This window comes from Nerophis ophidion, linkage group LG22 (genome assembly GCF_033978795.1).
Source record: "Nerophis ophidion isolate RoL-2023_Sa linkage group LG22, RoL_Noph_v1.0, whole genome shotgun sequence".
In the NCBI taxonomy this organism is placed as follows: Eukaryota; Metazoa; Chordata; class Actinopteri; order Syngnathiformes; family Syngnathidae; genus Nerophis; species Nerophis ophidion.
Genome location: NC_084632.1, coordinates 794,552 through 817,133, shown reverse-complemented (window position 1 = coordinate 817,133; position 22,582 = coordinate 794,552). Strand labels below are relative to the sequence as shown.

At 41.1% G+C, this 22,582-nt stretch overlaps 1 protein-coding gene across 2 annotated transcripts in view; it reads right to left on the bottom strand.

Annotated features, from left to right (window-relative positions):
- Positions 1-12,633: 12,633 nt before the first annotated feature.
- ghrhrb (growth hormone releasing hormone receptor b) overlaps positions 12,634-22,582 on the bottom strand; it is a 46,364-nt gene continuing 36,415 nt past the window's right edge. For both annotated transcript variants that reach the window (XM_061882916.1, XM_061882917.1), the window contains 3 exons: positions 16,252-16,381; positions 16,130-16,171; positions 12,634-13,263 (listed from right to left, as the gene is read on the bottom strand). In XM_061882916.1, coding sequence (XP_061738900.1) covers positions 13,069-13,263; positions 16,130-16,171; positions 16,252-16,381 — 367 coding nt within the window. In that variant the 3' untranslated portion in view covers positions 12,634-13,068. The remainder of the gene's footprint in view (positions 13,264-16,129; positions 16,172-16,251; positions 16,382-22,582) is intronic.

Here is a 22,582-nt window from a genome sequence, read left to right as displayed (position 1 = left end):
ATGCAGACTTATAGTAATCTTACATGTATGCAGACTTATACCAATCTTACATGTATGCAGACTTATACCAATCTTACATGTATGCAGACTTATACCAATCTTACATGTATGCAGACTTATACCAATCTTACATGTATGCAGACTTATACCAATCTTACATGTATGCAGACTTATACCAATCTTACATGTATGCAGACTTATACCAATCTTACATGCATGCAGACTTATACCAATCTTACATGTATGCAGACTTATACCAATCTTACATGTATGCAGACTTATACCAATCTTACATGTATGCAGACTTATACCAATCTTACATGTATGCAGACTTATACCAATCTTACATGTATGCAGACTTATAGTAATCTTACATGTATGCAGACTTATACCAATCTTACATGTATGCAGACTTATACCAATCTTACATGTATGCAGACTTATACCAATCTTACATGTATGCAGACTTATAGTAATCTTACATGTATGCAGACTTATACCAATCTTACATGTATGCAGACTTATACCAATCTTACATGTATGCAGACTTATACCAATCCTACATGTATGCAGACTTATACCAATCTTACATGTATGCAGACTTATACCAATCTTACATGTATGCAGACTTATACCAATCTTACATGTATGCAGACTTATACCAATCTTACATGTATGCAGACTTATACCAATCTTACATGTATGCAGACTTATACCAATCTTACATGTATGCAGACTTATAGTAATCTTACATGTATGCAGACTTATACCAATCTTACATGTATGCAGACTTATAGTAATCTTACATGTATGCAGACTTATAGTAATCTTACATGTATGCAGACTTATAGTAATCTTACATGTATGCAGACTTATACCAATCTTACATGTATGCAGACTTATAGTAATCTTACATGTATGCAGACTTATACCAATCTTACATGTATGCAGACTTATAGTAATCTTACATGTATGCAGACTTATACCAATCTTACATGTATGCAGACTTATACCAATCTTACATGTATGCAGACTTATACCAATCTTACATGTATGCAGACTTATACCAATCTTACATGTATGCAGACTTATAGTAATCTTACATGTATGCAGACTTATACCAATCTTACATGTATGCAGACTTATACCAATCTTACATGTATGCAGACTTATACCAATCTTACATGTATGCAGACTTATACCAATCTTACATGTATGCAGACTTATAGTAATCTTACATGTATGCAGACTTATACCAATCTTACATGTATGCAGACTTATACCAATCTTACATGTATGCAGACTTATACCAATCTTACATGCATGCAGATTTATACCAATCTTACATGTATGCAGACTTATACCAATCTTACATGTATGCAGACTTATACCAATCTTACATGTATGCAGACTTATACCAATCTTACATGTATGCAGACTTATACCAATCTTACATGTATGCAGACTTATACCAATCTTACATGTATGCAGACTTATACCAATCTTACATGTATGCAGACTTATAGTAATCTTACATGTATGCAGACTTATACCAATCTTACATGTATGCAGACTTATACCAATCTTACATGTATGCAGACTTATACCAATCTTACATGTATGCAGACTTATAGTAATCTTACATGTATGCAGACTTATACCAATCTTACATGTATGCAGACTTATACCAATCTTACATGCATGCAGACTTATAGTAATCTTACATGTATGCAGACTTATACCAATCTTACATGTATGCAGACTTATACCAATCTTACATGTATGCAGACTTATACCAATCTTACATGTATGCAGACTTATACCAATCTTACATGTATGCAGACTTATAGTAATCTTACATGTATGCAGACTTATACCAATCTTACATGTATGCAGACTTATACCAATCTTACATGTATGCAGACTTATACCAATCTTACATGTATGCAGACTTATAGTAATCTTACATGTATGCAGACTTATACCAATCTTACATGTATGCAGACTTATACCAATCTTACATGTATGCAGACTTATAGTAATCTTACATGTATGCAGACTTATACCAATCTTACATGTATGCAGACTTATACCAATCTTACATGTATGCAGACTTATACCAATCTTACATGTATGCAGACTTATACCAATCTTACATGTATGCAGACTTATACCAATCTTACATGTATGCAGACTTATACCAATCTTACATGTATGCAGACTTATACCAATCTTACATGTATGCAGACTTATACCAATCTTACATGTATGCAGACTTATAGTAATCTTACATGTATGCAGACTTATACCAATCTTACATGTATGCAGACTTATACCAATCTTACATGTATGCAGACTTATACCAATCTTACATGTATGCAGACTTATACCAATCTTACATGTATGCAGACTTATACCAATCTTACATGTATGCAGACTTATACCAATCTTACATGTATGCAGACTTATAGTAATCTTACATGTATGCAGACTTATACCAATCTTACATGTATGCAGACTTATACCAATCTTACATGTATGCAGACTTATACCAATCTTACATGTATGCAGACTTATAGTAATCTTACATGCATGCAGACTTATACCAATCTTACATGTATGCAGACTTATACCAATCTTACATGTATGCAGACTTATACCAATCTCACATGTATGCAGACTTATACCAATCTTACATGTATGCAGACTTATACCAATCTTACATGTATGCAGACTTATACCAATCTTACATGTATGCAGACTTATACCAATCTTACATGTATGCAGACTTATACCAATCTTACATGTATGCAGACTTATACCAATCTTACATGTATGCAGACTTATACCAATCTTACATGTATGCAGACTTATAGTAATCTTACATGCATGCAGACTTATACCAATCTTACATGTATGCAGACTTATACCAATCTTACATGTATGCAGACTTATACCAATCTCACATGTATGCAGACTTATACCAATCTTACATGTATGCAGACTTATACCAATCTTACATGTATGCAGACTTATACCAATCTTACATGTATGCAGACTTATACCAATCTTACATGTATGCAGACTTATACCAATCTTACATGTATGCAGACTTATAGTAATCTTACATGTATGCAGACTTATACCAATCTTACATGTATGCAGACTTATACCAATCTTACATGTATGCAGACTTATACCAATCTTACATGTATGCAGACTTATACCAATCTTACATGTATGCAGACTTATACCAATCTTACATGTATGCAGACTTATACCAATCTTACATGTATGCAGACTTATACCAATCTTACATGTATGCAGACTTATACCAATCTTACATGTATGCAGACTTATACCAATCTTACATGTATGCAGACTTATACCAATCTTACATGTATGCAGACTTATACCAATCTTACATGTATGCAGACTTATAGTAATCTTACATGTATGCAGACTTATACCAATCTTACATGTATGCAGACTTATACCAATCTTACATGTATGCAGACTTATACCAATCTTACATGTATGCAGACTTATACCAATCTTACATGTATGCAGACTTACACCAATCTTACATGTAGATTCCCAATCAAGCTGCAGTTTAGGCAACAACAAACAAAACTCCAGACGCTCCTCTTTGTTTTGTATCGTTTACTTGTGAACTTAATCAATCAGAAAATGTAAAACCAATAACGATGTTGGAACAAATAAATGGCAGAATAAAGCCAGTTTCTTACAGTAAAAAAAAAGAGTGAGAAAAAGTAAGAGTAAGGTAAAAAAACTGTGGCTTGACTGCAATTACCCATAATGCATTGTGTCCAAACCATATTACCCCAATTAAATAGTTACATAATCTTCACTGTATTAAAGCATCCATCCATCCATTTTCTACCGCTTATTCCCTTTCGGGGTTGCGGGGGGCGCTGGCGCCTATCTCAGCTACAATCGGGCGGAAGGCGGGGTACACCCTGGACAAGTCGCCACCTCATCGCAGGGCCAACACGGATAGACAGACAACATTCACACTCACATTCACACACTAGGGCCAATTTAGTGTTGCCAATCAACCTATCCCCAGGTGCATGTCTTTGGAAGTGGGAGGAAGCCGGAGTACCCGGAGGGAACCCACGCATTCACGGGGAGAACATGCAAACTCCACACAGAAAGATCCCGAGCCTGGATTTGAACCCAGGACTGCAGGACCTTCGTATTGTGAGGCAGACGCACTAACCCCTCTGCCACCGTGAAGCCCTGTATTAAAGCAGTATAAAATAAAATCTGAAAATGTTTTATTTTATACTGTATTAAAGCAGTATAAAATAAAACATTTTCAGACAAATATAATAATTACAAATAAAATGTGCCTTATAATTATTCTACGCATGTAATATATACATTTTCATATTATGCAAATAAAGTAAATAGTCCCCTTTTGGCTGACTGAAACATAAAGCACCTTCCATAAAATGTAAATGAACTTCAACATCATTTACCGTAGGCTTCTACATTATAATTCTAATAAACTAGTATGACTGCCAGTGGGAAATACTAAATATGATGAGGGCAATGGCGGAAAACGAACTACAACCAAGAACAAAGTTAGTGCTGAGTGACAAAAAAAAGACTAAAACAGAAATTGCTCATGATATGTTTTAGAATAGAATAGAAAGTACTTTATTGATCCCAGGAGGAAATTAAGCAAATTTAAATTTTTGTCAATGGGATTTATTTATGTGAAAGATATGAAAATCCCAAATTGGCAAGAAGAAATTTGCAGCAGTAAGAGGAAATGTTTTCCTCACACGGTGAAAAAAGATGCCGCCAAAGACAAGCAATCAAACGCTGCTTAGCAAACACCTGGGGCCTCATGTATTGTATTATATACATATTATGTATATACATATTATGTATATACATATGATATGTATCATAACCCTAACATATCATGTTAGACCCGCTCGACATCCATTGCTTTCCTCCTCTCCAAGGTTCTCATAGTCATCATTGTCACCGACGTCCCACTGGGTGTGAGTTTTCCTTGCCCTTATGTGGACCTACCGAGGATGTCGTGGTGGTTTGTGCAGCCCTTTGAGACACTAGTGATTTAGGGCTATATAAGTAAACATTGATTGATTGATTGATTGATTGATATACTGTACATATATGTATATGTATATATATATATATATATGTATATATATATATATATATGTATGTACATATATATGTACATATATATATATGTACATATATATGTACATATATATATATGTACATATATATATATATGTACATATATATATATATGTACATATATATATATATATGTACATATATATATATATGTACATATATATATATATGTACATATATATATATATATGTACAAACCCCGTTTCCATATGAGTTGGGAAATAAGTGTTTGATGAGCATTCCTCAACTTTATCAGTATTTATTGCCACCTTTGCCAACTTTGTCACGTGTTGTTGGCATCAAATTCTAAAGTTAATGATTATTTGCAAAAACAGATGTTTATGAGTTTGAACATCAAATATGTTGTCTTTGTAGCATATTCAACTGAATATGGCTTGAAAAGGATTTGCAAATCATTGTATTCTGTTTATACTTAAAGGCCTACTGAAAGCCACTACTAGCCACCACGCAGTCTGATAGTTTATATATCAATGATGAAATATTAACATTGCAACACATGCAAATACGGCCTTTTAACTTTACTAAATTACAATTTTAAATTTCCCGGGAGTTTCGTCCTGGAAACGTCGTGTAATGATGACGTGTACGCGTGACGTCACGGGCTGTTAGGAAGTATGAGCGCTGCACACACACACAGCTAAAAGTCGTCTGCTTTTACGGCATAATTACACAGTATTTTGGACATCTGTGTTGCTGAATCTTTTGCAATTTGTTCAATAAATATTGGAGAAGTCACAGTAGAAAGATGGAGGTGGGAAGCTTTAGCCTTTAGCCACACAAATACAATCAATCAATCAATGTTTACTTATATAGACCTAAATCACTAGTGTCTCAAAGGGCTGCACAAACCACCACGACATCCTCGGTAGGCCCACATAAGGGCAAGGAAAACTCACACCCAGTGGGACATTGGTGACAATAATGATCCAGTGGGACGTCGGTGACAATGATGACTATGAGAACCTTAGAGAGGAGGAAAGCAATGGATGTCGAGCGGGTCTAACATGATACTGTGAAAGTTCAATCCACAATGGATCCAACACAGTCGCGAGAGTCCAGTCCAAAGCGGATCCAACACAGCGAGAGTCCCGTTCACAGCGGAGCCATCAGGAAACCATCCCAAGCGGAGGCGGATCAGCAGCGCAGAGATGTCCCCAGCCGATACACAGGCAAGCAGTACATGGCCACCGGATCGGACCGGACCCCTCCACAAGGGAGAGTGGGACATAGAAGAGAAAGGAAAGAAACAGCAGATCAACTGGTCTAAAAAGGGAGTCTATTTAAAGGCTAGAGTATACAAATGAGTTTTAAGGTGAGACTTAAATGCTTCTACTGAGGTGGCATCTCGAACTGTTACCGGAAGGGCATTCCAGAGTACTGGAGCCCGAAATGAAAACGCTCTATAGCCCGCAGACTTTTTTTGGGCTTTGGGAATCACTAATAAGCCGGAGTCCTTTTGAAGGCAGATTTCTTGCCGGGACATATGGTACAATACAATCGGCAAGATAGGATGGAGCTAGACCGTTTAGTATTTTATACGTAAGTAGTAAAACCTTAAAGTCACATCTTAAGTGCACAGGAAACCAGTGCAGGTGAGCCAGTATAGGTATATATGTATGTATATATGTATATAAAGGTATATACAGTATAGGTATATATGTATATAAAGGTATATACAGTAGAGGTATATATGTATATAAAGGTATATACAGTATAGGTATATATGTATGTATATATGTATATAAAGGTATATACAGTATAGGTATATATGTATGTATATATGTATATAAAGGTATATACAGTACAGGCGTAATGTGATCAAACTTTCTTGTTCTTGTCAAAAGTCTAGCAGCCGCATTTTGTACCAACTGTAATCTTTTAATGCTAGACATGGGGAGACCCGAAAATAATACGTTACAGTAGTCGAGGCGAGACGTAACAAACGCATGGATAATGATCTCAGCGTCTTTAGTGGACAGAATGGAGCGAATTTTAGCGATATTACGGAGATGAAAGAAGGCCGTTTTAGTAACGCTTTTAATGTGGGCCTCGAAGGAGAGAGTTGGGTCGAAGATAATACCCAGATTTTTTACCGAGTTGTCTTGTTTAATTGTTTGGTTGTCAAATGTTAGAGTTGTATTATTAAATATAGTTCGGTGTCTAGCAGGACCGATAATCAGCATTTCCGTTTTTTTGGCGTTGAGTTGCAAAAAGTTAGCGGACATCCATTGTTTAATTTCATTAAGACACGCCTCCAGCTGACTACAGTCTGGCGTGTTGGTCAGCTTTAGGGGCATGTAGAGTTGGGTGTCATCAGACGCCAGCGGTGTGATCGGAAACGCGGATGTCGAGCGGGGCTAAAAACAAAGCAGAAGGCTAATCCCCACAGAACACCACTTCCCTCCATCCTGAAGACGGATTTAAATGGAAAATGCGAGACTACTGGTCTGGGTAAGGAGTCAGTTAAATTAGAACACGTTTTTTCAGCTTTGAGTGTTTCAGAGTTGGACATGTGTTCTACCGAGGTGGCTAACGGTGATTCTTTGTTTAAAATTCCTGGAGCTGAAACGTTACTAGTTACAAGCAGACATGAATCCAGACCAAATGTCAACCAGCAGGTTTTGGTGAGAAAATTGTGGTTAAAAAGTCGCTTCTTACCAGATATCAGCTGAGCTTGTGCCGTCAGTACAGCTGCCGTCGACACCCGTGAGACATGGCGTCAACACACCCCTCCGACTATCAGGTACTATCAAACTCACTAAAACACTAGAAACACAATAGAAAGATAAGGGATTTCCCAGAATGATCTTAGTAAATGTCTCTAAAAACATATGAATCCGTCTCAATGCAACGCGATTGCAATCGCGTTTTTTTTTTTTTTTTTGTAGTCCATCGCTATCAATATCCTCAAACTTGAATCTTTCATCGTCACTCAAATTGTCATTTTCTCGGTCCGAATAGCACTTTTTTTTGGAGGCTCCCATTAAAAACAATAAGAATATGTGAGGAGCCATCATCATGTGATGTCATCGTCTGCGACTTCCGGTACAGGCGGGGCTTTTCTCCAGTTGCCAACTTTATTGTGGATGTTCTCTACTAAATCCTTTCAGCGAAAAAATGGCAATATCTCCAAATGATGAAGTATGACACATAGAATGGAGCTGCTATCCCCGTTTGAATAAGAACATCTCATTTCAGTAGGCCTTTAAACCCCCGGTGAAGCCAGGTTACATCACTGATGATGTGTCCCAGTGCATCCAGGAGATGTATCTTTCAAGTTTAAGTCTGGCTAAACCAGTGACTCCTAGGAAAGACTGGGTGGCAACCAAGGACAGTTTGGTCAACTACTGGAGAGACAGTTGGCAGCTCGGAAAGACGGAACCCCGGACAGTATGGGTTAGCACCCTAGCCTGTATCTTTCGTGAGAAAGAACCCACCCAAATAAGCTACGGAAAACCCTACAGAGCAATGCCCCCAGGAGATCCCGAGAGGGGGGAGGATGAGATCTCCAATTGGACAGACCAAAGGTTAAAGACCCCCCGAACTGACTACGAACTGACTACGAGTATGACATGTATCTGCGGCAAGCTGTGCGAAAATCAATGTGGCTTAAAAATCCATCAGGCCAGAATAAAATGTTTGAAGCCGGAGATCGAGGTTCAACGCACAGGTCCTAGATCTGGTGAGACGCAGGAGGATCGCCGGACAGGAGACACACCACAGATCCCAGTCCCTCCACGTACCGGAGTCTCTCAACCCCAGCAGAGTAGTTCCACAGCAGCGGATTGAATGGCCCCAAGCAAACAGACGGAGCGAGTGGCTGCAGTTTGATGAGGACATGTCCAACATCATCCAAGCCACAGCCAAAGGAGATGTCGACAGCAGGCTCCAGGCAATGAGTACCATCATGGTCAGCTATGGCTCAGAAAGATTTGGACGGATGGAGAAGAGCTACACTGAAGCCACCCTCTACACCATGAACCGCAGGGCCATTAAGATACACCAACTGCGCCAGGAACTTCGAACCCTCAGGAAACAGTTCAAGAGAGCTGCTGAGGAGGACAAACAACCTTTAGAAGAGCTGCACAACATCCTGCGAAAGAAGCTGACAACTCTCCGCAGAGCAGAGTGGCACAGGAGACATAGAAGAGAGAGAGCTAGGAAGCGAGCAGTCTTCATTGCCAACCCCTTCCGGTTTGCTAAACAGCTGCTCGGGGACAAGCGCAGTGGTCGGCTTGAATGCCCAAGAGAGGAAGTGAATCGCTTCCTCCAGAATACCATGAGCGACCCACTGAGGGGACAAGATCTAGGAACCAACAGAGCGCTCATCAGCCCTGCGCCACCAACGGCAGAGTTCCAGTTGGCAGAGCCCAGTTTGAAGGAGGTTGAAGAGGTCATCAAGGCAGCCCGCTCAGCATCTTCCCCGGGCCCCAGTGGTGTATCTTACCTCGTCTACAAGTGCTGTCCAGGGCTTCTCAAGCATCTGTGGAAGACCTTGAAGGTGATCTGGCGAAGGAGGAGAGTGGCCGACTAGTGGATGTGTGCAGAGGGAGTTTGGATCCCCAAGGAGGAGGACTCGAAAAACATCAACCAGTTTCGGACTATATCCCTTCTGAGTGTGGAAGAGAAGGTGTTCTTCAGCATCGTCTCCCGAAGACTGACCGAGTTTCTCCTCAAGAACAACTACATTGACACTTCAGTGCAGAAGGGGGGGATTCCTGGAGTTCCCGGCTGTCTAGAGCACAACGGTGTCGTCACACAGCTCATCAGAGAGGCCCATGAGAGCAGAGGGGAACTTGTGGTTGGACCTGACTAATGCCTATGAGTCCATCCCACACAAGCTAGTTGATCTTGCGCTACACCGCTACCATGTTCCCAGCAAGATCATGGACTTGATCCTGGATTATTACAATAACTTCAGGCTCCGGGTCACTTCTGGGTCAATAACCTTTGACTGGCATCGCCTTGAGAAAGGAATAATAACAGGATGCACCATCTCCGTTGTCCTTTTTACACTGGCGATGAATATGGTGGGAAAGTCTGCTGAAGTGGAATGCCGAGGGCCTCTATCCAGATCAGGTGTTCGACAGCCCCCCATTAGAGCCTATATGGATGACCTTACCATCATAACATCATCAGTACCAGGGAGCAGGCGGATCTTGCAGGGATTAGAGAGGCTCATTGGATGTGCCAGGATGAGTTTCAAGCCCGCAAAGTCAAGGTCCATGGTGCTGAAGAGGGGGAAGGTGATCAACAAGTTCCGATTCTCAATCTCAGGAACGGTCATTCCATCCATCACAGAGCACCCAGTCAAGAGCTTGGGAAAGCTCTTTGACTCCAGCCTGAAGGACTCTGCTGCTATCCAGAAGTCTACTGAAGAGCTTGGAGGTTGGCTCACCAAAGTAGACAAGTCTGGCCTACCTGGTATATTCAAAGCCTGGATCTATCAGCAATCCATCCTTCCCAGAGTCCTGTGGCCTCTCCTTGTATATGCAGTCCCAGTAACAACAATGGAATACTTTGAAAGGAAGATCAGCAGCTTTCTGCAGAATTTCCACCGCATCCGGTTCCTCGTGGCGGCAGTCTACGATTCCCTCCCGAGCCCAGCAAACCTCCATGTTTGGGGGAAGAGCGAGACACCCTCCTGCTCCCTTTGCTCCGGAAGAGCGTCCTTGGAACATCTCCTCAGCAGTTGCCCAAAGTCTGTGGCTGATGGTCGCTATCGCTGGCGTCATGACCAGGTACTCAAAGCAGTTGCTGAGAGCATAGCCTCAGCCATCAGCACCAGCAAGCAACATCATGCGCCAAAGAAGGCAATGTCTTTTATCAAAGCTGGAGAGAGACCTCGCGCATGTCCAAAGACAACAGGACTCCTTCACACAACCCCTGATTGGCAGCTACTCGTTGACCTTGGAAAACAACTGAGGTTCCCCCAGCACATTGTAAAACATCTCTACGGCCAGACACGATCATCATTTCAGAGACTTCGAAACATCTTATCATGCTGGAACTAACAGTTCCTTGGGAGGAGTGGATTGAGGAAGCCAACGAAAGGTAACGTGCCAAGTATCAGGAACTGGTGGAGGACTGCCGGGGCAGGAGCTGGAGGACTTTTTACAAGCCCATAGAAGTTGGCTGCCGTGGCTTTGCAGGAAACTCCCTTCTGCAAAGTGCTTGGCCGACTGGGAGTCACAGGAGCGGCCATAAGGAGGGCCATTCAATCTGCGAGTGAAACGGCAGAGAAAGCCACGAAGTGGTTGTGGCTGAGAAGGGCAGATCCCTGGGTTGCTACTGGGACACAAGCAGGGACTTGATCACCCTGGCTGGGTCACCTGGACGAGGGTGTCTGATGTTGCGAGACCCGAAACCCCTACTGAAATGAGATGTTCTTATTTAAAGGGGGATAGCAGCTCCATTCTATGTGTCATACTTCATCATTTGGCGATATTGCCATATTTTTGCTGAAAGGATTTAGTAGAGAACATCACTGATGATGTGTCCCCGTGCATCCAGGAGATGTATCTTTCAAGTTCAAGTACATCTAACACAATTTACCTACTCATATGGAAACGGGGGTTGTATGTATGTATATATATATATATATATATATATATATATATATATATATATATATATATATATATATATATATATATGTGTGTATATGTGTGTATATATATATATGTATGTATATATATATGTGTGTGTATATATATGTATACATATATGTATGTATATATATGTATGTGTATATATGTGTGTGTATATATATATACGTATATGTATGTGTATATATGTATGTATGTGTATATATGTTTATGTATATATATATATATATATATATATATATACGTGTGTATATATGTATAAATATGTGTGTATATGTGTGTATATATGTATATATATGTGTGTAAATGTGTGTATATATATGTATATATATATGTGTGTGTACATATGCATGTATATGTATGTATACATATATGTATGTATATATATGTATGTGTATATATGTGTGTGTATATATATATACGTATATGTATGTGTATATATGTATGTATGTGTATATATGTTTATGTATACATATGTGTATGTATGTATATGTATATTTATATGTATGTATATGTGTGTATATATATACATACAGTATATATGTATATTAATATATGTATATATATATATATATATATATTTATATATAAAGTGTGTGTATAAGTTTATGTATAAATATATATGTATGTATATATTTGTATAAGTATGTATGTGTATATGTTTTTTTTTTGTTTTTTTTTACAAAATATTTTTCTTAGCAGTTCACTTGGTTCGTAATCCTTGAAGTACTATTCTTCTAATTCATACAAATCCAATAAATTAAAAAGATTAAAAATCAGGATTTTTTTCTTGCCAGACTTAGGTAATTATAGTTTAATCAAACTAATCATGGCCTCAAGATCTTCTCCTGACATAAATCTTCAGGAATTTAATTTATTTTGAACATGGACTGACCACAAAGGCACAAACACATCATGTCTGAAAGCCCCATTCCCGTTTAAAGGACATGAAAAACAATTAACCGGCAGGTAAGGTTACCATAGCAACTGACTCTGAACGCGACTTCCCTCTCTTTAAACAGGAAAAACCTCAATTTCCCACATTTCAGGGTTTACATACTGAGAGTTTTCACTTAAGCTGCTTTGTGGAATCCACCCAGCTAGTGTGGCCTGTAAGCCTGCATTTGAACATTGAAATAACACTACAGAGTAGATGTATTTGGAAAATAAATGAGAAAAGTACACAAGTGGGAGATACTGCAATGTCGGCAAAAAGTGCAAGGACAGACGTTGGTCAGACGGAGGTGAGGTCGCACAATGGCAGAACGCTGACCACGTCGCCAGGCTGATCTCTGGGGTTACATTTGTCCAAGATGGATATTTGAGTAACTGTACTGCTCTCGGTAGATAAACCTCCTCGCTGTTTCCTGCACTGCAAATACTTCTCAGTCTGCCACTTCCAAAACCTCTTCTTCAACTCCGCTTGCACCTGCAGTGCAAACAAACACAGCACTTTACTGCAAATATCTCCTCGCATCGGGGAGGATTCTAATGTGGAATGCATCAATCACATTAATATGTTTTATAATACAAACCCTGGTTCCATGAGTTGGGAAATTGTGTTAGATGTAAATATAAACAGAATACAATGATTTGCAAATCCTTTTCAAGCCATATTCAGTTGAATATGCTACAAAGACAACATATTTGATGTTCAAACTCATAAACTTTATTTTTTTGCAAATAATCATTAACTTGGAATTTCATGGCTGCAACATGTGCCAAAGTAGTTGGGAAAGGGCATGTTCACCACTGTGTTACATCACCTTTTCTTTTAACAACACTCAATAAACGTTTGGGAACTGAGGAAACTAATTGTTGAAGCTTTGAAAGTGGAATTCTTTCCCATTCTTGTTTTATGTAGAGCTTCAGTCCTTCAACAGTCCGGGGTCTCCGCTGTCCTATTTTACGCTTCATAATGCACCACACATTTTCCATGGGAGACAGGTCTGGACTGCAAGCTGGCCAGGAAAGTACCCACACTCTTTTACTACTAAGCCACGCTGTTGTAACACTTGTCTTGCTGAAATAAGCAGGGGCGACAATGATAATGTTTCTTGGATGACAACATATGTTGTTCCAAAACCTGTATGGACCTTTCAGCATTAATGGTGCCTTCACAGATGTGTAAGTTACCCATGCCTTGGGCACTAATGCACCCCCATACCATCACACATGCTGGCTTTTCAACTTTGTGTCGATAACAATCTGGATGGTTCGCTTCCCCTTTGGTCCGGATGCCACCATGTCGAATATTTCCCCCAAAAATTTGAAATGTGGACTCGTCAGACCAAAGAACACTTTTCCACTTTGCATCAGTCCATCTTAGATGATCTCGGGCCCAGAGAAGCCGGCGGCATTTCTGGATGTTGTTGATAAATGGCTTTGGCTTTGCATAATAGAGCTTTAACTTGCACTTACAGATGTAGCGACCAACTGTATTTAGTGACAGTGGTTTTCTGAAGTGTTCCTGAGCCCATGTGGTGATATCCTTTAGAGATTGATGTGGGTTTTTGATACAGTGCCGTCTGAGGGATGGAAGGTCACGGTCATTCAATGTTGGTTTCCGGCCATGCTGCTTACGTGGAGTGATTTCTCCAGATTCTCTGAACCTTTTGATGATATTATGGAGCGTAGATGTCGAAATCCCTAAATTTCTTGCAATTGCACTTTGAGAAAGGTTGTTCTTAAACTGTTTGACTATTTGCTCACGCAGTTGTGGACAAAGGGGTGTACCTCGCCCCATCCTTTCTTGTGAAAGACTGAGCATTTTTTGGGAAGCTGCTTTTATAGCCAATCATGGCACCCACCTGTTCCCAATTAGCCTGCACACCTGTGGGATGTTCCAAATAAATGTTTGATGATCATTCCTCAACTTTATCAGTATTTATTGCCACCTTTCCCAACTTTTTTGTCACGTGTTGCTGGCATCAAATTGTAAAGTTAATGATTATTTGCAAAAACAGATATGTTTATGAGTTTGAACATCAAATATGTTGTCTTTGTAGCATATTCAACTGAATATGGCTTGAAAAGGATTTGCAAATCATTGTATTCTGTTTATATTTACATCTAACACAATTTCCCAACTCATATGGAAACAGGGTTTGTATGTTTGTGTACATCAAAAAGTTGTTTAAAGGCCTACTGAAATGAGATGTTCTTATTTAAAGGGGGATAGCAGCTCCATTCTATGTGTCATACTTCATCATTTGGCGATATTGCCATATTTTTGCTGAAAGGATTTAGTAGAGAACATCCAGGATAAAGTTCTCAACCTTCGTTTGCTAATAAAAAAGCCTTGGCTGTACCGCAAGTAGCAGACGATGTGTGCGTGACGTCACGGGTTGCGGAGCTCCTCACATCTGAACATTGTTTACAATCATGGCCACCAGCAGCCAGAGCGATTCGGACCGAGAAAGTAACAATTTCCCCATTAATTTGAGCGAGGATGAAAGATTCGTGGATGAGGAAAGTGAGAGTGGAGGACTAGAAAAAAAAAAAAAGACTATACAGTGGGAGTGATTCAGATGTTATTAGACACATTTACTAGGCTAATTCTGGAAAATCCCTTATCTGCTTATTGTGTTACTAGTGTTTTAGTGAGATTATATGGTCGTACCTGTACAACCTGAAAGCACCAGTCGACAGGTGGTGGCGATGGCCATCGCTGCCCTTCGCAAGGGACCCTCTTTGAAACACGATAATTCCAAATGATCGCTGCACAATACACTGTACTTTGTGTGTGCGGTCCAATCCAACCGTGTTCGCTTGATCGCTCTGTTCCATAGTAAAGCTTCACCATCATCTTTTGGGAATGTAAACAATGAAACACCAGCTGTGTTTGTGTTGCTAAAAGCGGCCGCAATACACCGCTTCCCACCAAAAGCTTTCTTCTTTGATGTCTCCATTATTCATTGAACAAATTGCAAAAGATTCAGCAACACAGATGTCCAGAATACTGTGGAATTATGCGATGGAAACAGACGATTTATAGCTGGGAACGGTGCTGGAACAAAATGTCCTCTACAATGCGGGACGTCATCATACCGCAACGTTTTCAACAGAATACTTCCGCGGGAAATTTAAAATTGTAATTTAGTAAACTAAAGCGACCGTATTGTCATGTGTTGTAATGTTAATATTTCATCATTGATATATAAACTATCAGACTGCGTGGTGGCTAGTAGTGGCTTTCAGTAGGCCTTTAAGTTGATCTCATGAGAAATAAAAGCCCAAACAAAAGTGTTTATATTTGAGTGGAGTGTGGCTAAAAGGTTTTAAGTCTTCCTTACCTCACCGTTTAAGAAGCAGTAGAGCAACGCCACCACAAATCCCTGCGAGAACACAGAAGTAGGACTTGAAGAGACGCAGTATTTTGTCAGTCTTTGAAAGTATTTGTCAGTACTTCGCTTACCTGGAAGGATCCCAAACCCAGTTCGATGAAAATCCGAGCGTCCGTCGCCGCGTTTTCTGGAAGGAATGCAAAGATCATGTAGTGCATCCCGAAGAGTGGGATCAGCAGCAACGTAGACTTGGCCAACCTCCTGCACATCAACACGTTATTCATTCATTTATCTACCAGCTTTGCAGCACATCAACACATTATTCATTCATTTATCTAACAGCTTTTCAGCACATCAACACATTATTCATTCATTTATCTACCAGCTTTTCAGCACATCAACACATTATTTATTCATTTATTTACTCAGCCATTCATTCAATAGGGTAACCAGTATCCTGCACATGAACACATTTATAAAAACAAAATCACTCATTCATTAAGGCACCATGTCTCCTGCACGTAAATACACTACACATTCATTCATTAAGGTGCCATATCTCCTGCATATGAACACATTATTTAGTCATTCATTAAGGTACCATATCTTCTGCACATGAACAAATTCATTCATTCTTTCATTAAGATGCCATGTTTCCTGCACATGAAGATATTCATATTTCATTTAATAAGGTACAATGTCTCTCGCACATTATTTATTCATCCGTTCATTAGGGGTGTAACGGTACACAAAAATGTTGGTTCGGTTCATTTTCGGTACAGTAAGAAAACAACAAAATATACATTTTCTGGTTATTTATTTACCAAATTTGTAAACAATGGCCTTTTAACATTGGGAACACTAGAAAAATGCTGGCCAACAATAGAAATAAGTCTGTAGGCGTATCAGAGCAACAGCAGGCAGTCATGAATGCTAAACATAACAATAACAATAACATACATATACATATACATATACATATACATATACATATGCACACAGGGTCCAATGCCAGGGTTCATGCGGTCAACATATATCAAATTAAAACCAAATAAAACTTAATAAGATAAAGCACAGAATTGGCTTCTTAACAAAAACGTTCTACATATAAAGCACAACATTTGTAAATATAAAGTGCAACATTAAACTGCTTCAAGTTGTTGCTCAGATGAACTAAAATGACACAGATTTTAAAACCTTCCCTTATACATTTAATAAGTGCAACATTAAACAGTTTCAAGTCAACTCAGCCTCAGATTAACTTTTCTTTTTGTCCCCCCAGCCTTTAACCCTGATGACTTTCACTCAATCTTCATATTTTTTGCCAGAAAAATCAGTTTATCCACATTTTCTGCAGAAAGAGCAGACCTGCTTGCAGTTCCGATGTCTCCAGCTGTGGAAAACACTCTTTGGCTGGGCACGGAGGTAGCAGCTATGGCGAGGTATGGCAGCAAGAGGATATATGGGCTCCTTCTTCTTCCACCATAGAAGTGGGTCAGGATGTAGTTTGATGCCTGAGACTGCCTTGTATGAGGCAACATCTTCTTCCACCATAGAAGTGGGTCAGGATGTAGTTTGATGCCTGAGACGGCCTTGTATGAGGCAACATCTTCTTCCACCATAGAAGTGGGTCAGGATGTAGTTTGATGCCTGAGACTGCCTTGTATGAGGCAACATCTTCTTCCACCATAGAAGTGGGTCAGGATGTAGTTTGATGCCTGGGACTGCCTTGTATGAGGCAACATCTTCTTCCACCATAGAAGTGGGTCAGGATGTAGTTTGATGCCTGGGACTGCCTTGTATGAGGCAACATCTTCTTCCACCATAGAAGTGGGTCAGGATGTAGTTTGATGCCTGAGACTGCCTTGTATGAGGCAAAATCTTCTTCCACCATAGAAGTGGGTCAGGATGTAGTTTGATGCCTGGGACTGCCTTGTATGAGGCAACATCTTCTTCCACCATAGAAGTGGGTCAGGATGTAGTTTGATGCCTGAGACTGCCTTTTATGAGGCAACATCTTCTTCCACCATAGAAGTGGGTCAGGATGTAGTTTGATGCCTGAGACTGTCTTGTATGAGGCAACATCTTCTTCCACCATAGAAGTGGGTCAGGATGTAGTTTGATGCCTGAGACTGCCTTGTATGAGGCAACATCTTTTTCCACCATAGAAGTGGGTCAGGATGTAGTTTGATGGCTGAGACTGTCTTGTATGAGGCAACATCTTCTTCCACCATAGAAGTGGGTCAGGATGTAGTTTGATGCCTGAGACTGCCTTGTATGAGGCAACATCTTCTTCCACCATAGAAGTGGGTCAGGATGTAGTTTGATGCCTGAGACTGCCTTGTATGAGGCAACATCTTCTTCCACCATAGAAGTGGGTCAGGATGTAGTTTGATGCCTGAGACGGCCTTGTATGAGGCAACATCTTCTTCCACCATAGAAGTGGGTCAGGATGTAGTTTGATGCCTGAGACTGCCTTGTATGAGGCAACATCTTCTTCCACCATAGAAGTGGGTCAGGATGTAGTTTGATGCCTGGGACTGCCTTGTATGAGGCAACATCTTCTTCCACCATAGAAGTGGGTCAGGATGTAGTTTGATGCCTGGGACTGCCTTGTATGAGGCAACATCTTCTTCCACCATAGAAGTGGGTCAGGATGTAGTTTGATGCCTGGGACTGCCTTGTATGAGGCAACATCTTCTTCCACCATAGAAGTGGGTCAGGATGTAGTTTGATGCCTGAGACTGCCTTGTATGAGGCAACATCTTCTTCCACCATAGAAGTGGGTCAGGATGTAGTTTGATGCCTGAGACTGCCTTGTATGAGGCAACATCTTCTTCCACCATAGAAGTGGGTCAGGATGTAGTTTGATGCCTGGGACTGCCTTGTATGAGGCAACATCTTCTTCCACCATAGAAGTGGGTCAGGATGTAGTTTGATGCCTGAGACTGCCTTGTATGAGGCAAAATCTTCTTCCACCATAGAAGTGGGTCAGGATGTAGTTTGATGCCTGGGACTGCCTTGTATGAGGCAACATCTTCTTCCACCATAGAAGTGGGTCAGGATGTAGTTTGATGCCTGAGACTGCCTTGTATGAGGCAACATCTTCTTCCACCATAGAAGTGGGTCAGGATGTAGTTTGATGCCTGAGACTGCCTTGTATGAGGCAACATCTTCTTCCACCATAGAAGTGGGTCAGGATGTAGTTTGATGCCTGGGACTGCCTTGTATGAGGCAACATCTTCTTCCACCATAGAAGTGGGTCAGGATGTAGTTTGATGCCTGAGACTGCCTTGTATGAGGCAACATCTTCTTCCACCATAGAAGTGGGTCAGGATGTAGTTTGATGCCTGAGACTGCCTTGTATGAGGCAACATCTTCTTCCACCATAGAAGTGGGTCAGGATGTAGTTTGATGCCTGAGACTGCCTTGTATGAGGCAACATCTTCTTCCACCATAGAAGTGGGTCAGGATGTAGTTTGATGCCTGAGACTGTCTTGTATGAGGCAACATCTTCTTCCACCATAGAAGTGGGTCAGGATGTAGTTTGATGCCTGAGACTGCCTTGTATGAGGCAACATCTTTTTCCACCATAGAAGTGGGTCAGGATGTAGTTTGATGCCTGAGACTGTCTTGTATGAGGCAACATCTTCTTCCACCATAGAAGTGGGTCAGGATGTAGTTTGATGCCTGAGACTGCCTTGTATGAGGCAACATCTTCTTCCACCATAGAAGTGGGTCAGGATGTAGTTTGATGCCTGAGACTGCCTTGTATGAGGCAACATCTTCTTCCACCATAGAAGTGGGTCAGGATGTAGTTTGATGCCTGGGACTGCCTTGTATGAGGCAACATCTTCTTCCACCATAGAAGTGGGTCAGGATGTAGTTTGATGCCTGAGACTGCCTTGTATGAGGCAACATCTTCTTCCACCATAGAAGTGGGTCAGGATGTAGTTTGATGCCTGGGACTGCCTTGTATGAGGCAACATCTTCTTCCACCACAGAAGTGGGTCAGGATGTAGTTTGATGCCTGGGACTGCCTTGTATGAGGCAACATCTTCTTCCACCATAGAAGTGGGTCAGGATGTAGTTTGATGCCTGAGACTGTCTTGTATGAGGCAACATCTTCTTCCACCATAGAAGTGGGTCAGGATGTAGTTTGATGCCTGGGACTGCCTTGTATGAGGCAACATCTTCTTCCACCATAGAAGTGGGTCAGGATGTAGTTTGATGCCTGAGACTGCCTTGTATGAGGCAACATCTTCTTCCACCATAGAAGTGGGTCAGGATGTAGTTTGATGCCTGAGACTGCCTTGTATGAGGCAACATCTTCTTCCACCATAGAAGTGGGTCAGGATGTAGTTTGATGCCCGACACTGTCTTGTATGAGGCAACATCTTCTTCCACCATAGAAGTGGGTCAGGATGTAGTTTGATGCCTGGGACTGCCTTGTATGAGGCAACATCTTCTTCCACCATAGAAGTGGGTCAGGATGTAGTTTGATGCCTGAGACTGCCTTGTATGAGGCAACATCTTCTTCCACCATAGAAGTGGGTCAGGATGTAGTTTGATGCCTGGGACTGCTTGTATGAGGCAACATCTTCTTCCACCATAGAAGTGGGTCAGGATGTAGTTTGATGCCTGGGACTGCCTTGTATGAGGCAACATCTTCTTCCACCATAGAAGTGGGTCAGGATGTAGTTTGATTATTGAGACTGCCTTGTATGAGGCAACATCTTCTTCCACCATAGAAGTGGGTCAGGATGTAGTTTGATGCCTGGGACTGCCTTGTATGAGGCAACATCTTCTTCCACCATAGAAGTGGGTCAGGATGTAGTTTGATTATTGAGACTGCCTTGTATGAGGCAACATCTTCTTCCACCATAGAAGTGGGTCAGGATGTAGTTTGATGCCTGAGACTGCCTTGTATGAGGCAACATCTTCTTCCACCAGCTGCAAAGTAGGCTTGTCTCCCACCTGAGTGGTGAAGAGCTCACCAAACACTTCAGTCATTGCAGACTTCTTGACAGGTGGAGATGAAGTGAAGTGAAGTGAATTATATTTATATAGCGCTTTTCTCTAGTGACTCAAAGCGCTTTACATAGTGAAACCCAATATCTAAGTTACAATTAAAGCAGTGTGGGTGGCACTGGGAGCAGGTGGGTAAAGTGTCTTGCGCCAAGGACTTAACGGCAGTGACTAGGATGGTGGAAGCGGGAATCGAACCTGCACCCCTCAAGTTGCTGGCCCGGCTGCTCTACCAACCGAGCTATACCGGTGATTTGTATTCCCCTGAGAGTAGTGGTCCTGAGGATGAACTGGCTGCTGATGTCCCTGTGGCCTCCTCACTCTGCAAATCAAATGACAAAAACATGTTTAATGAGTACTATTAAGTTTATTTCTTTGAATTAAAAAAGTCATTTTCTACAACTAAAAAACATAGTACCTTTTCTTCCATTGTCACAAGCTCTGTGATGAGGCTGGTGTAGATTTAGTCAGGATAGGCATCATCCACATGAGGTAAGGTCTTCAACCTGGGGTCAAGGGCTGTGCATTTGAGGAGGAAGTCTTCACAGTCAGAGTATGGACCCTCGAGGTTGTCTCTGATGGCAGCCTTCATTTCTTGAACAGTTGGACTGTCTTCTTCACTGGGTACCATAGAGTTCAGTACTGTGTTTTTGAGGGGCAGGATCATGGATGGCGAAGGTGCGGCTTCAGTACTAATCAGTGTGATGATTTTCTTAAGCGGTTTAAGGACCTCAACTATCTCCTCTGCCATCCTCACTTCCTGGTCAGACAGTGTGGTTATATCTTGGTTTTTCTTGAGGGCCTTTTCTGTCACTGGTGCCTGCTGCTGGAGGTACTTTGCCAGAATGTCGTGTCTGGAATTCCATGGGGTGAGGAGGTCCTGAATAATTGTGTGCTGTGCTACACCTAGCATCTCCTGTCTGGTTTGGAGTGCAGATATGTGTGCGGCTGTTGAGCTACAGTGAAAGAAAGAGTGCATCATTCTCACTCTTCCTAGCAGTCTGGACACTTGCTAGAGACCTGTTGCTTTCTGTGCAGCTACATTTATTGTCTGAGCAAAACATCCAATTTGAGGGCCCAGACCAGCTTCTTTCACTGCATTTACAATATTTCTGGCATTGTCTGTTGGGACAGTAACTCTTCTTCCTGGCCTCTCTAGCTTCCACTCCAACACAGTCTCCTTAAGTCCCTCTGCTAGATCTCCAACACAGTCTCCTTAAGTCCCTCTGCTAGATCTCCAACACAGTCTCCTTAAGTCCCTCTGCTAGATCTCCAACACAGTCTCCTTAAGTCCCTCTGCTAGATCTCCAACACAGTCTCCTTAAGTCCCTCTGCTAGATCTCCAACACAGTCTCCTTAAGTCCCTCTGCTAGATCTCCAACACAGTCTCCTTAAGTCCCTCTGCTAGATCTCCAACACAGTCTCCTTAAGTCC